Below are 14,977 nucleotides of genomic sequence, written 5' to 3'. Positions count from 1 at the left end.
TTCATTACTATCCCATCTCTGGCTTTTTTTCCCAGACACAGTGAGCTACTGAGTCCCTTCCCAAGCAGGGGGTTTGTGTACAAATTGAATCAAATCAGGAATTGGTCATGTCAAACAAAAAACTTCATCAGCTTCACATTTTTTGCAGAGTTCAGAGGAGCAAGAGAATTAATTTAGAATATGTACTTTTCTATCAAATTCACAAGAGCTAAATACTTCTCCATAATAAAAACACATGTTTATAAATCCATTTCCCTGGTTTTATTAAATGTTCCACTTATGTACACTTTAAAGATGAACCATTTACAGGTCTGCACATGCTGCCTCCTGCTTTCCTTGGGTAATAGGGAAGGTTCTCAAAAACCTCTATGGAAACAGAAAGGTGCAGGTGCTTCTGATTTTTGTATGTCAAAATGCTTTCAGTTTATACCATAATACATACAATTAAAAAACCCTCAAACATGCAAATTGTAGAAAAATTTAAGCTGGCAGTGAAAAATAAAAACAAACGTCTTCCTTTTGTGCACATCACAGTTTGTTTCATTAAATCAGATTTTCTAATTCTAAGGAACGTAGTGTCTGATGCCACTGGTTAAAGCAGGTTTATCAACTACTAGTAGTTTAAAAAGGTTGTTTAATGGTCCATATAGTTTTAGCTCCCATCTATTGTACAGGAAGATCAAGACAGACTTGGCTTGTCTCTTCCATCATGTACCCTCTGTCAGTAATTCTTTGGAGCAAGGTGGGTGGGTGTCAGATGGTTTCCTGGGTGGAGGAATGAAACCATCACACACAGTGTCCTCCAGTTGTCATGAAGTCTACTCAAAAACGAGAGGCTGGCTTTAACACTGCACCTAACTCCCTAAATACACATCTCAGTTCAACCCCAGTTCAAATACTAATGGCTCCTAAGAACCGTTGCTGGCATTGAACAGGCAAAATTCTATCCCCGTGTTTTACCCCGTGTCAAGATTCACAAGCAAAGTCATTGCTCTTCTTTTTCTTTTTTAAAAAAGAAACAAAAACCCAAATCTCCATGGCCAATAATAGAAGGTTTCACACATTAAAGCAATAATTCATATCTAAAGTTACTACAGAAACCTAAATCTCTGGGTCAAATGTTAAAAAAAAAAAAAAAAAAAATCTGTGTTAAGACAACCAAAAGATTTATATACTGGTTCATTAGCTACATATTTTTTTTTTCCTTTCTTTAGAAATGGTCACATTGACGATGTAGTATAATTCAAAACATTTTTGCACAATAAAACAGAAAACTATGATACAGTGAGGTAAAGAAAACGCAAAAATATTCACCCACAATATAGCGTCAGAAAATACCAACACAGTGATTTCTTTCTTTTTTTTTTAAAAAAGCACAAAACTTATAAATGAACAGCATAAATGGCTATTAATCTGAGTGATCACCTACAAATTTCCTAATCCCACAAATCCACAGGGAAGTGTAATGGTCTCATCCAACATTTATTTAAAAAATAACCCTTTCTGGATCATGATTCTCAGATTAGTGCTCAGATTTCCATCAGATCCAAATCAGCATCTTCGAAGCCATAGAAGGATTCAGTCTCGCTTTCCCCTTCAAAGAGCTGGTGGAGGATTTCTGGGTCTGTAGATTCTTCGGCACGGGTCCTATCCTGGAATCCAACTTCTTCGTCCTGCAGCTCATCGCTCAGCTTCAGCTGCTCCTCCAGAGAGGCGATCAGCTCCTCCTGCATGTCAGCATTGCGTGTGGGAGAGTTGGCCGTGCCATCGGGGCCAGGCAGCACGCTAGCCACCAGGAAGGACTGCTGCACGAGTTCAGGACAGTCGCCAATGACTTCCAGAACCTCCGCCAGCCAGCATAAAACCAGCTGGAGGAGAATGTCCGAGTCGCATGTGGAGTCCGCCATTTCCTTGGCTTGCTCTTTCCACTTTTTATGCAAGAAGTTTTTCACAGTCCTTTTTATGCACACATCCAGGGGTTGGATTTTGGAGCTGCAGCCAGCAGGGACTACGGCTGGCAGAGTGCTGGATGCATTCAGTAAGGAAAGTACCTCTTCAGACAGATGTGTTCGGTGGCAATCCAGCACCAGCATGCCCTTGCTGTTCTGGCACTCCGTGTGCTTCTGCCACACTCTAGAAGACCACAGCTCCATGATTTCATCATCGCTGTACCCATTCTCCTTTGCTTCCAATATAATAGACTCCGGCACATTGGCAGGCTGCTCTACATGACCCCTGTAGAACACTAGTGTTGGCAGAATGCTGCCATCAGCTAAGATAGCGAGGACAACGTCGCACCAGGGCTCCCCGGTCCCCACTGTCTGCAACGCATTCTCTTTCCTGTCATCGCTGCTCAGTACCTCCACATCAAGGAAAAGAGAGATCTCATCAATGGCTGCGATCATGGAGAGCGGCAGGTCCTGGGTGTGGATCTGCCGCTGCACAAACTCAATGAAGCAGCTGGCATTTTCGTCTACATCTTTGGGGAGAGGGTGAGCCACCGCTCTGCGGGTGTGCATGCTGAGGTTGTGTCTGAGCATGAACCTCACTGCCCATTCGTAGGAGATCTTGAAGCCTCCCTCAAGGGACCGGCCAATCTTGGTTGCCTTCTGAAAGAGAGTTTCCTCATTCACAGGCAGCTGCTGCTCTCTTTGTGTGAGGACCCACTCTGCTAGCTTCTCTTCAGCCTCCAAGCTGAGGTACTTGCCTTCTGACAAAGATGCTAAGTTATCTTCTTGGAAAGCTTGAAACCTCCGCAGCCAGCGCCGGATACGCCTCTGAGGATTCCTGAAGTGCTCTGCTGCCTGTTCAGTGTTGCAGCACAAAGCAAACAGTACAACACGAAGCTTTTTCACGGACAGTTGTTCCTTTTTGCTTACAGGTTCGGGCTCTTTTGCTGGCTGTTCTTCTTCTTGATCATCAATATTTAAGCACTCTTCCTCCTGACTAACTACAGGTCTCTTATATGCCTCTGGCACTGCTTCAGGCTCCAACTCATCCTTCTCAGGTAACGAAGGCTTTGATTTCACAGTAGCAGCTTTACTTGGGGGATAGGTGGAGTATATATTCTTCATGATTCCGTCATGGGCCTGGCTGTGCCTTGAAGGGAGAGAACACAAAGAACCAGCTTAAAACAAGAAAAACAAAAACAGGGAACAAAAACTAGAAGAGTATTTGGCAAATGAGAGATGTCAAACAGTTTACCTTGAATGTGAAATCCAAGTGGGCCCTGAAAAAGGAAATATTTGGAGGTTAGTTTGCAAACATCAAGACAAACAACAACAAAAATCATTTTTCTAGGATGATGATCTTGTACCTCTGCAGTGCCAGTCATCCTGAAGGATCTCAACACAATTTGCAAACACTTTATATGTATAATTTCATACCCATAGAGTAATCACTGTATCCAACACTAAAACGCAGCGACCTCTGGGTTGATGCACAGCAGCTAACAATGCACAGTGACACTAGACAATGACCATTAAAACCAGCAGAGAAATACTGTATTCATTTGAAGTCACAGGAGGAATATAGTTAGGCTGGATATAGGCCAGTAAATTGGAATTTGCCCAGGCCATTGGAGGTAACACTTTCCTTTAGCAAAATGTAATAGGGATATTTAATGACAAGCGTCTAGGATACAAATTTTAAGCCTCATCCAAAATTGTAACTTCAGCAGCAGTACAATGCCTCTTAGCCTCTCACTGGTTCAATAGTCTCTCAGAGGAAGAGTAACTTACTAACAACATTCATGCAGCCCCTGGATGAGTCCCACAGCCCACAGCAATATAGCTGTAACTATTACCAAAAAAGGAAAAAAGAGATATTAAACCAACCCCATAAACCTCCAGAATAGACAAACTCTCTCATTCTGTTATGAAGGGTCCACAACACTACACATCTACCTACAAGTCCTATGGCCTGGGTTATACAGCAGGTCAAAGTAGCTGATCACAGTGGTTCCTTCTGACCTAATCTATGAATCTACTCTATGTTTTACATATAAATAGCATGGAAAGCTAGAGGACTACTAGGCCAAATTCATCCCAAATAGATACACCAGGGAAGCATCTGGCCCATGGTCTATAAATAATTGCATTATGCCCAACATTACTATTACACTACAGTATAATGTGACATTTCTGCTCCATCTCAAACTCTTACCTCGGAAAATGATGTTACTGAACTCATGTGATGGGTTGAAGACCAGATGCTTGGCCATTGCATCACCTTCAGATGTTGCAAAAAGACAGGAGGCACAAGCCAACTTTACCCCGCTAGGAGGGGAAAGAGAAAAGAAGTGTGTAAGAACACCAGCATCACAACAAACATATGCATTTCACAGAAAGCAGCAACCATTAATAAAGAGATAAGGAAAGTTCTCAAGGAGACTACAGAGGCTATAAAAACAGAAAACTTAGTTGAAATCCCCCATTAATATTACCTCCTTATTGACTGGGTATATGTCACCTCGGGATGGATGAAGAGAGAAAATTTCTAGACACCATTACTGACTGCTTCTTGGAGCAGTTAGTCCTGGAACCCACAAGGGGAGAGGCAATTCTTGATTTAGTTCTAAGTGGAGCACAGGATCTGTTCCAAGAGGTGAATACAGCTGAACCACTTGGTAATAGCGATCACAATGAAATTAAATTTAGCATCCTTATAGGGGAGAAAATACCTAAGAAACCCACCACAGTAGCACTTAACTTCAAAAAGGGGAACTACACAAAAATGAGGCTAGTTAAACGGAAATTAAAAGAAACAGTCACAAAAGTGAAATGTGTGGAAGTGGCATGGAATTTATACCCCCCCCCCACCATAATAGAGGCTCAAACAAAATGTATTCCCACTCCCAAAAAACAGTAAGAGGACCAGAAAAAAGCCACCATGGCTAAACAACAGAGTAAAAGAGGCGGTTAAAGACAAAAAGACATCTTTTAAAAACTGAAAGTCAAATCCTAGTGAGGAAAACAGACAGGAACATACATTCTGGCAGGTCAAACATAATTAGGCAGGTCAAAAAAGAATCTGAAGAGCAACTAGCAAAAGACAAGAACTAAAAGTAAAAAAAAAATATTTTTTTTAAGTACACCAGAGGCAGGAAGCTGGCCAAACAATCAGCAGGGCCACAGGACAATTGGGGTGCTAAAAGAGCACTCAAGGAAGACAAGGTCATTGAGGAGAAGCTAAACAAATTCTTTGCATCAGTTTCCACTGCGGAGGATGTAAGGGAGATACCCTCACCTGAGCCATTTTTTTTAGATGACAAATCTGAGGAACTGTCCCAGATTGAGGTGTCAGTAGAGGAAGTTTTGGAACAAACTGATACTTTAAACAGAAATAAGTCACCAGGACCAGATTTCTGAGGGAACTCAAATATGAAATTGCAGAACTACTAATTGTGATATGTAATCTATCATTTAAATCAGCCTCTGTGCCAGATCAGTGGCAGAGAACTAATGTGACACCAATTTTTGAAAAAGGTTCCAGAAGCAATCCTGGCAATTACAGTCTGGTAAGCCTAACTTCAGTACCAGCAAAATGGTTGAAACTACAGTAAAGAACAGAATTATCAGACACATAGATCAACATGATATGTTGGGGAACACCCAACACAGCTTTTGTAAAGGGAAATCATGCCTCACCAATCTATTAGACTTCTTTGAGGGGGTCAACAAACATATGGACAAGGGTGATCTAGTACACTTCGACTTTCAGAAAGCCTTTGACAAGGTCCCTCATCAAAGGCTCTTAAGCAAAGTAAGCAGTCATGGGAAAAAGAGGCAAGTTCCTCTCCTGGATCAGTGACTGGTTAAAAGATAGAAAACAAAGAGTAGGACTAAATTATCAGTTTTCACAGTGGAGAAAGATAAACAGCAGGGTGCCCCAGAGATGGGTACTGGGACTAGTGCTGTTTAACAGTCATAAATGATTAGGGGAAAAAAAAGGTAAAACAGTGAGTTGGCAAAGTTTTCAGATGATACAAAATTACTCCAGACAGTTAGGTCCAAAGCAGACTGCAAAGAGTTACAAAGGGATCTCACAAAACTGGGTGAATGGGCAACAAAATGGCAGATGATATTCAATGTTGATAAATGCAAAGTAATGTACACTGGCATAATTCCAAATATACATACAAAATGATAGTGTCTAAATTAGCTATTACCACACAAGAAAGCAATCTTGGAGTTATCGTGGATAGTTCTCTGAAAACATCTGTTCAATGTGCACCAGTCAAAAAACGTAATATGTTGGGAAATGTTGGGAAACATCAGAAAAGGGATAGATAATAAGACAAAAAAAATCATAATACCACCATATATAAAAGCATGGTATGCCCATACTTTGAATACTGCGTGCACTTATGGTCATCCCATCTCAAAAAAGATAGATTAGAATTGGAAAAAGTACACAGAAGGGCAACAAAAATTATTAGGGGGATAGAAAGCTTCCATATGAGGGGAGATTAAAAAGACGGGACTGTTCAGCTTGGAAAAAAGAGACAACTGAGGGGAGATAAGATAGAGGTTTAGAAAATCATGAAAGGTGTGGAGAAAGCAAATACGGACGTGTTATTCACTCCGTCACATAACACAAGAACCGGGGTCAGTAACAGGCAGCAGGTTTAAAAAACCATAAGGAAGTACTTCTTCACACACCCCACAGTCAACCTGGGGAAGTCATTGCCAGGGGATGTCATTGCCAGGGGATGTCATTGCCAGGGGTTATTGTAAAGGCCAAAAGTACAACTGGATTCAAAAAAGAATTAGATAAAGTTTCTGGAGGATAGATCCATCGATGGCTATTAACTAAGAGGGTCAGGGATGCAATCTCATACTCTGGGTGTCCTAAAAGAAGCTGGGACTGGATGACAGGGTGTGGATCACTCAGTGCCTTGTTCTGTTTTCTCCTTCTGAAGCTTCTGGCACTCGCCACTATTGGAAGACAGGATACTGGTCTGGGATAGATCATTGATCTGACCTAGTATGGCCATTCTTACGTTCTTATGACCAAATTCTGCCTTCAACTGCATAAATGCATTTCCCACATGAAGTTAGCTCACAGTAAAGCTATGTCTACACTACCGCGATAAGTCAACCTATGCTACGCAACTGACGTACCTTAGGTCGAGTTACCGTAGGGTCTACACCGCGGGGGGTCGACAGGAGAAACTCTCCCATCGACTTACCTTACTCTTCTCATCGGGGGTACAGTACAGGGGTCGACTGGAGAGCGATATGCTGTCAATTTTGCAGGTCTTCACTAGACCCGCCAAATCAACCACCGTTGGATCGATCTCAGAGTGTCGATCCGGGCTGTAGTGTAGACCTGCCCTAAGAAGTCATTAGGAGTTGCAGGTTATCAAGGGTAAAGTATGACCCAGGATCTTGTGCTCTGTTTAAACACTTTTTTGCTATTACAGAAAAAAAATATTGGATCTTCTTGAGAAGTGGATAATTACAGAAGATGACAGAGTTAGAAGATCAGAAAATAAATCACTTGAGATGGTTAGGAAATTAAAATAAGATGTAATCAAGTTTGGCATTACCAGGCAGTATAGTTTTTAAACAAGGCCAAGTATTTTGGACTCTTCCGAGGAACGTGGTTGCTGTAAGATAAAAAACAAAGATATTTACTAGAGGCTCAGGATTATTCTGCATATTTAAGCCAGACAAAAAAATCTTGCACACTTATTCAGAGAAACCTGATCCTATTTTAGAATCATTCTGTTGCAAGTTTCCCTATCTTTCAATTAAGATTTCAGGGGAATTGGATTCCTATCCCTGATTAAACTGCTTGACCCTGGCTCTGGGGGCAACTGTGCTGCATCCATCGTTTTCTAGGATCTGTAGGTTTGTGCGAATGTAGCATGACTCATTTTTGATCACAAGGTAACAGATTAACTACATCTTTCAATTAACTATATACTGGAACCTGTTTTAGGAGCAAGACAGCAATATCCCTGCTCTGAAACCCACACCTCTCAGCGATTTGCACCGGAGGGCAGTTAATTACAGTTCTCACCTAGTAATGTCTTATTTGCCACAGTCACTGATGCTTAAGAACTTGGAGAGGTTTTTAGGCCCAGTGGTCTAGAGTAGAATCACCAAATCCTGATTCTGAATGGGGAGGGCAGCTGCAAACGTTAGACGGGATATTTCTAGGTGGCTGGCAAATGAAAAGGCATTGGGATGCGTGCGTGTCCCTTATGTGAACTGAAATCCACTAAGATTAATCCTCATCCAGCATTTGCCCTCAACTGTTCTCGCCCATTACCACCCTCTGCATTGATACAAACCACATGCACACTGCTCTATAACCCACTTCTAGTGAACTGGAATTTACTGATGCCCCAGTAAAAGAGAATGACAATCTAAGGGGGGCTTCCAGTGTATTAGAGAGGTTTGCTTTTCTAGAGAGTCCTTTTACACCTACTTGATCATATGGTTGGCATAAGCTCTGGAGCAGCAAGTGCTATAACGACACAGCGAACAATGGACGTAGGTAGGAAAGTGGTTTGGGAAATCTGGGATTTCGAAGCTGCACTCCAAGCATGTCTGCCTCCCCAGGACACTCCTGCAGATGAAAGGGGACATTCTCATCAGTGGCTGTACAGATACCTTGTGGAGTTACAATTCCTGTTCCTACAAACCCTTTTAGACTGGCAGACACAAAAGACAAAGTTAATCAGCAAACAGTGAAGACTGTCATCGACAGAGGCAAACTTCTAGAAAAAAATGCAGTCAAAATAATCTCCTCTGACCTATACTTTCAGCCCTAGCTATATAGATTGTCTTAGTGTTAGTCTTTAGTTTCCCCATTTGTGACACCTCTTTAAGGAATCACTCTTTTATGCCATGTACTCAAATGCAGTGGACTGCCTTAACCAGAAAAATTAAGGCTGCAGTGTGGGACCTCTAAGGAAGACAGTATAAGAGGGGGAAGAGAAAGAGAGAGGCTCCTCTGGGCTCTCTACAGGGAAAACCCCACAAAAGAGAAAATAAAAAAACCAAAACTGTTAATAATTTGACTTAATCCTGGTCTTGTGGAAAGCTGGCTTCTCCTGGCATGATAGTTCTTCCTGGCAGTGAACAAGCCGAAACTGCACAGTGCCGAGGAGCAGTCTGCCATCAATGGTGGCATAACATAGCTGACTGCATTTTCTTTAACAACCTTTTAGTTTGAAACTTAGCAAGAAGTTCTGACATTTTCTTGACTGCTCTCTTCTGGATGTTCCTCTGGACGGGTGGGTACAGGAAGATGGGCTGGGGGTCCGAGGAAGTCGTCAGTGGAGTGGCTTCCTGCAAGGTGCCCTGTGGCGCATCATTCGAAGATACTGGCACCGTCCGCGGCTGTCCTCTAGATGCTCTAATTGTAACCTGCAGCAAATGACAGATACAGGCTATACCTCAGTTTTGCATATTTAAGACAGGTGCTGCCCCACTCCTGATCTCTGCTCTTCAGCTTTGCAATGGTCTGCTCAATTTAACATGGAATGGCAGGTGGACTCAGTCTGTTCCAACAGGTGTAGATTTGAAGTGATGCACATTCTGCAAACACCTGTTTTATGGCATCTAGTAAAAACCGGTAGAAAAATGCTGCTGGAATTTTTAGGAAGTACATATTGTTGATATACTTCTGAGAAAATGTAGGAGGAGGAGCGAGGGCTGCTGTCTAGCTTGGATCCCTTACCTTGGTTCCAGGTTTCAGTCCTTCTAGCTGTTTGGGCTTTCGGAAAGTTTTGTGGTGCTGCAGCTTGTGTTCAATTTTATCCTTGGCAAATAGGAATTGCAGACGACACTTGTTACAGTGATAAACACTCTTCTTCTAAAGCAAAATAAAAATGAAATAGATTTAATTTTGGAGAGTGGAGGCAAAAAGGGAAGGTTCTTGGGTGGTTTATTTTATTTATTTAAACAAACCAAAACAATGGCTTCTCTTCCTTTTATCCCCTTGATCTCAAGTCCAGCCAAGTTTAGGGGGCATCTGAAAATACTGTATTAAAAGTAGTTACACTGGTGGACTTTGTTCAGTTTCCAGTGGGTAAAGTGTCCACATCACAAAATCACCTTCACCCCGGCAATTGGTCCCTTTATCAGCAGAGCCACCAACAACTGCAGGATCAAGAAAAATGAACTCTTCTCTTTCTCCTAGAGGGGGTTTTCTCCGAGTCACGGCTGAGGCACACTGGCAGAGCAGCACGTGGAAGCTGCTTGCCTTTCCAATGCCTACCCTATATCTGTTCTGTGGGTAAACTGAGGGCTTCCAGGGTTGTCAATGTGCCACCTGCCAAAAGCACTAACTTTACACAATTTAGAACTTAGAACTACTCACACTTAAAAGAGGTGACCATTCTAGGCAATAGATATGGAAATAGAGCTTCCCAACGGCTGTAAAAAATGTGGTCTGGGGGATGGAATTTATTTTCTGGAATCTGAACTTTTCACCCAGAAGGATAAAGGGCTGATATCACCCACCAATAATTACAACCGGGAAACAAATACCGACAGGGAACATTTCTCACAGTAAATAGAGAGAGAGAGAGAGAGAGAGAGAGAGAGTGTGTGCGCGCGCGCACGCCCTGATTCAGCTTTACGCATGTGCTCCACTCCCACTCAATTCTCTGTGAAAAGTGAACCATTTTAACCAAAACTTTGCAAAGACTGTAAATCTAACTCCGTACTTGGGTTACCTGGTGCCTCATAAAATGCTGCTGGAAGGCATTGCCATTCTTAAAGACTTTCAGGCAATAAGGACAGAGCAGGTGCCGTGTGTCCTCGTGGATCATTCGGAAATGGCTATCCACTTCAGAGTAAAGCGACGAACGATATTGACAGACCTGGGGACGGACAAATGCAAACAATTAACATGGAAGTAATCTAGGAATTTATATCACATCTATAACTATAGTATATGGTTACTTTCACTGAAGCATCTAAGCAGCTGCTAACCTACACCCCCTTTAAGTTACTGAATGAACCAGGGCTTATCTGAAGTAAGCAGGAAGGGAGATCTAACAGGAAGTGAGACCTAACAGTGAGTGATCTCTCTCTGTTAAAAATGGGGCTGGTAAATCTAGGTAGATTCCTGAGCACCTGAGGAGTAATGAGCTCTGAAAGAAAGTAAATCTTATGCAGTCTTCATCACTCAGAATACAGGGCTACAAGAAGAGAGAGGTATCTTGAGGAGTCGGGGGAACATCAGGGTTTACTGAGGTATACCCATAAAGAATAAAAATAAGATACTTAGATTTTTTTAAAGAGACTACTATACTCTTAAAATTAATAGTTCTAAGAACAGATCTCTCCTGAGAATTCTGTTCTTTCAGATGGTTATAAAATTAGCAGTTAATGACACTATCCATCCAATCTAAAAAGAAGAGAGGAGTAACAATGCAATCAGGAATAACAGGTAGTTACTGAAAAGCAAGTCACAGTATGTCAGATAGAAAAATTCACTCAGGCCCTGTGTCACACTGAAAAAGGTTACATTTTAGACGTTTCTTATTTTTCTCCTTCTCCCATTGGACAGGCAGCAGTGGGGGCCAATTTATGGAGGGTAGCATCTGGAGAGTGGATGCAAGCACTGATCTCAGGCTTAGACAGCAACTAGGGATGTAGTGAGTGAGTGACAGAGCCTTATCTTCTCCTCTAGAGTGACAGCTTCTCTTTCCTGAAAAAGCTCCCATCTCCAGGCCCTCAATGCAAACTACTAGTGTTTGCTCCCTCAGCACTGACTCCAATGGCACTAATCACCTACTTAAGTGATTTGTTGGAAAGTTCCAGACCTCCTCCTGGACTTCATAGAAACAGTCTAAAGCACAGAGTTTAAAATGTGTAATACCTGACAAACGTAGGGCATTTCTCCAGGCTTGTGGGTATCCTTCATATGCTGCAAGAACATTGGCTCACTCTCAAATGCCCATTCACAAATCTTGCACTTCGCTGTAGCAGGAAAGAAAAGCAAAGTAACAGTTAAAACCCCCACAATACAAAGGTTGCAGTGAATGACTTTGAAATCAGATAATATTTTACTTCCTTTAAAGGAATGATATTACTGGTTCTCTCCTCTTGGATCTGGGGCATATGACTGAAATCTATCTATCAATCTATTCTCAGCATCTTCTGGAAGGCATCACCAAGATCAACTGAGCAGGGAGTAACCTTCTCTTGTTCTTCGAGTGCTGTCCCTGTGGATGCTCCACTCCAGGTGAACGTGAAGCAATACCCACTATGGCTGATGGGACTTTGGAGTTGCGGCAGGGATGACTGTAGACAGTACTGTGTGGCCTACTATGGTGTCTGCCGTGGTATCCTGCATGATAGCATAACGTTTGGTAAATGTGCGTTCAGATGTCCACGTGGCCGCCTTACAGATATCAGGAATGGGTACGTTATGGAGGAAGGCAACGTTTGTTGACAGCTCGAGTAGAATGAGTTCTGATGCCTTCGGGTGGTTGGGCATTCTGAATGCGGTAACAGGATCTGATGAAGTCAGAGATCCACTTGGAAAGCCGTTGCTTAGAGATAGCCGCATCTTTCAATCTCTTGGTAGTGGAGACAAATAGCTGCGGGGACTTACAAAATGGTTTAGTCCTATCTAGATAAAAGGCGATTGCTCGTCTGATGGTGAGGGTATGTACAGCCGCTTCATGCAGAGTCTCATGCGGTTTGGGATAGAATGCAGGTAAGTATACTGGTTGGTTAAGGTGGACACCACCTTAAGGAGAAATTTAGGGTGTGGTCGCAGGGTAACTTTATCTTTAGAAAAGGTTGTGTAGGGAGGGTAGGCCATCAGGGTGCTTATTTCCCCTACTCTCCTTGCTGACGTTATAGCAACCAAGAAAGCTACCTTCATAGACATGTGGAGAAGAGATGAGGTAGCTAAGGGCTCGAAGGGAGTTTTCATAAGACCCAATGAACTAGATTGAGATTCCAGGCAGTTGCTGATGGATAAATCTCAAGGTAGAGGTTTGCAGGCCCGTGAGAAAGCCTTTTATTGTGGGGTGGTCAAAGAGGGAATATCTGTCCAGCAAATCATGGAAGGTGGTGAGGGCTGCGAGGTGTACTCTGATGGAGTTGAGCAAGAGCCTGCCCGGTTTTAGTTTCAAAAGGTAGTCTAGGATGTTAGGGAGGGTCATGGTATGGGGTGTCAAGTATTTATGGGAGCACCACACGGAGAAGCGTTTCCACTTTTGCAGGTAAGTCTTACGGGTGGAGTCTTTTCTACTATGCAGCAGAACATACCGGACTTGCTCAGAACAGGCTAGTTTGTGGTCTGGAACCATGAAGGAACCATGCCATCAAGTGGAGTTTCTGGCGCTGCGGGTGAAGAAGCCGGCCGTTGTCCTGAGAAAGCAAATCTGGTCTGTTGGGGAGAGTCCGTGGAGGACAGATGGACATGCGGAGCAGGTAAGGATACCATGTCTGTCTTGGCCAAGCTGGGGCAATAAGTATGCCCCGGGCCTTATCGTCGCTGATCTTGCATAAAACCCTGTGTATCAGAAGGATCGGTGGAAAAGCGTACATGAAGAGTTGTTCCATAGGATGAGGAAAGCGTCTCCTAGGGATGCAGTCCCAAATCCCACTTTGGAGCAAAATAGGTGGCATTTGCGATTCGGGGTTGTGGCAAAGAGGTCTATTGACGAGATGCCCCAGTGGGAGAAGAGCTGTTGTTGTATCATGGGATGTAATTTCCATTCGTGTTCTTTGGAGAAGTGTCCGCTTAGTGTGTCGGCGGTAGTGTTGTGACATCCGGGTAGGTATGAAGCGGTAATTTCTATGTGGTGTTGTATGCACCAATTCCATAACCGGATGGCCTCCATGCATAGGGAGTGTGATCGTGCTCCCCTCGTCTGTTGATGTAAAACATACATGCTATATTGTCTGCTAGCACCTGGATAGATTTGTTCTTTATGATAGGGAGAAAGCGAAGGCAGGCTTGTCTCACTGCTCTGAGCTCTAGGAGATTTATGTGCAGATGCGTCTCTGGCAGGGACCAGCGGCCCTGTGCCATGTGTCCCCCCAGATGCGCTCCCCAACCGACCAGGGAAGTGTCTGTGGCGAGCATGGGGAGCGTTGCTGGAAGGGAACGCCCTTGCAGAGGTTCTCTGATCTTGTCCACCATTGTAGGGAAGCTAGTACGTTCGCTGGAGGAGTCAGCATCATGCAGAAACTGTGTCTGCTGGGTTTGTAGTTGGAGCTGAGCCAACCCTGAAGACATCTCATGTGCAGCCTGGCGTACTTGACCACGAAGGTGGTGGCTGCCATGTGGCTAAGGCGCTGTAGGCAAATTCTTGCCTGTATCCTGGGACGAACGGAGAGCGTATGTATGAGATGTGTAATAGCGAGGAATCTATTGTGTGGGAGTGAGGCTCTGGTTCGGATTGAGTCCAGGTGAGCTCCGATGAATTCGATCCGCTGTGTAGATGTCAGGGTGGATTTTTGGAAGTTTATTTGCAGACATAAGCTGTGGAAGAGGGAGATGGCGAAATGGGTAGCTTGTAATGTCTTGTCGTAGGAGTTGCCTTTGATGAGGCAATTGTCTAAGTAGGGGAAAAGTATGATCCCGTGTCTGCGGAGTTGGGCCACGACTACGGCTAGGGTCTTGGAGAATACTCTCGGTGCTGTGGAAAGTCCGAAAGGGAGTACCCTGTACTAAAAATGGTTGTGTCCTAGTGCGAACCGCAAGAAGCGTCTGTGGGCTGGATGAATGGGTATGTGAAAATAGGCGTCCTGTAGGTTGAGGGCTGTGAACCAGTCCCCTTGTTCCAGCACGGGTATTATTGTGCCCAGTGTGACCATCTTGAATTTCTGTACACACACGAATTTGTTCAGTCGGCGTAGGTCTGGTATAGGCCTCCATCTCCCGCTCTTCTTTTGGGTCAGAAAGTAGTGGGTGTAGAACCCTTCGCCTCGATGTTGTGTCGGCACAGGTTCCACTGCACCTAGCTGTAGAAGATGAGCCACTTCTA

The 14,977-nt window shown here is 43.5% G+C and overlaps 1 protein-coding gene across 28 annotated transcripts in view; it reads right to left on the bottom strand.

The window, feature by feature from the left end:
• Positions 1-238: 238 nt before the first annotated feature.
• POGZ (pogo transposable element derived with ZNF domain) overlaps positions 239-14,977 on the bottom strand; it is a 65,221-nt gene continuing 50,482 nt past the window's right edge. For 12 of the 28 annotated variants that reach the window (XM_008170333.4, XM_065574726.1, XM_042843349.2 and 9 more), the window contains 9 exons: positions 11,848-11,948; positions 10,697-10,843; positions 9,697-9,831; positions 9,211-9,383; positions 8,440-8,580; positions 7,553-7,612; positions 4,165-4,277; positions 3,205-3,229; positions 239-3,099 (listed from right to left, as the gene is read on the bottom strand). In XM_008170333.4, coding sequence (XP_008168555.2) covers positions 1,530-3,099; positions 3,205-3,229; positions 4,165-4,277; positions 7,553-7,612; positions 8,440-8,580; positions 9,211-9,383; positions 9,697-9,831; positions 10,697-10,843; positions 11,848-11,948 — 2,465 coding nt within the window. In that variant the 3' untranslated portion in view covers positions 239-1,529. Of the gene's footprint in view, positions 3,100-3,204; positions 3,230-4,164; positions 4,278-7,552; positions 7,613-8,439; positions 8,581-9,177; positions 9,384-9,696; positions 9,832-10,687; positions 10,844-11,847; positions 11,949-14,977 lie in introns of all 28 variants that reach the window. The other 16 variants (XM_065574738.1, XM_024107024.3, XM_065574722.1 and 13 more) reach the window with 3 other exon arrangements.

Source organism: Chrysemys picta, chromosome 20 (assembly GCF_011386835.1).
Source record: "Chrysemys picta bellii isolate R12L10 chromosome 20, ASM1138683v2, whole genome shotgun sequence".
NCBI lineage: Eukaryota > Metazoa > Chordata > Testudines > Emydidae > Chrysemys > Chrysemys picta.
This window is presented reverse-complemented; position numbering and strand designations above follow the sequence as displayed.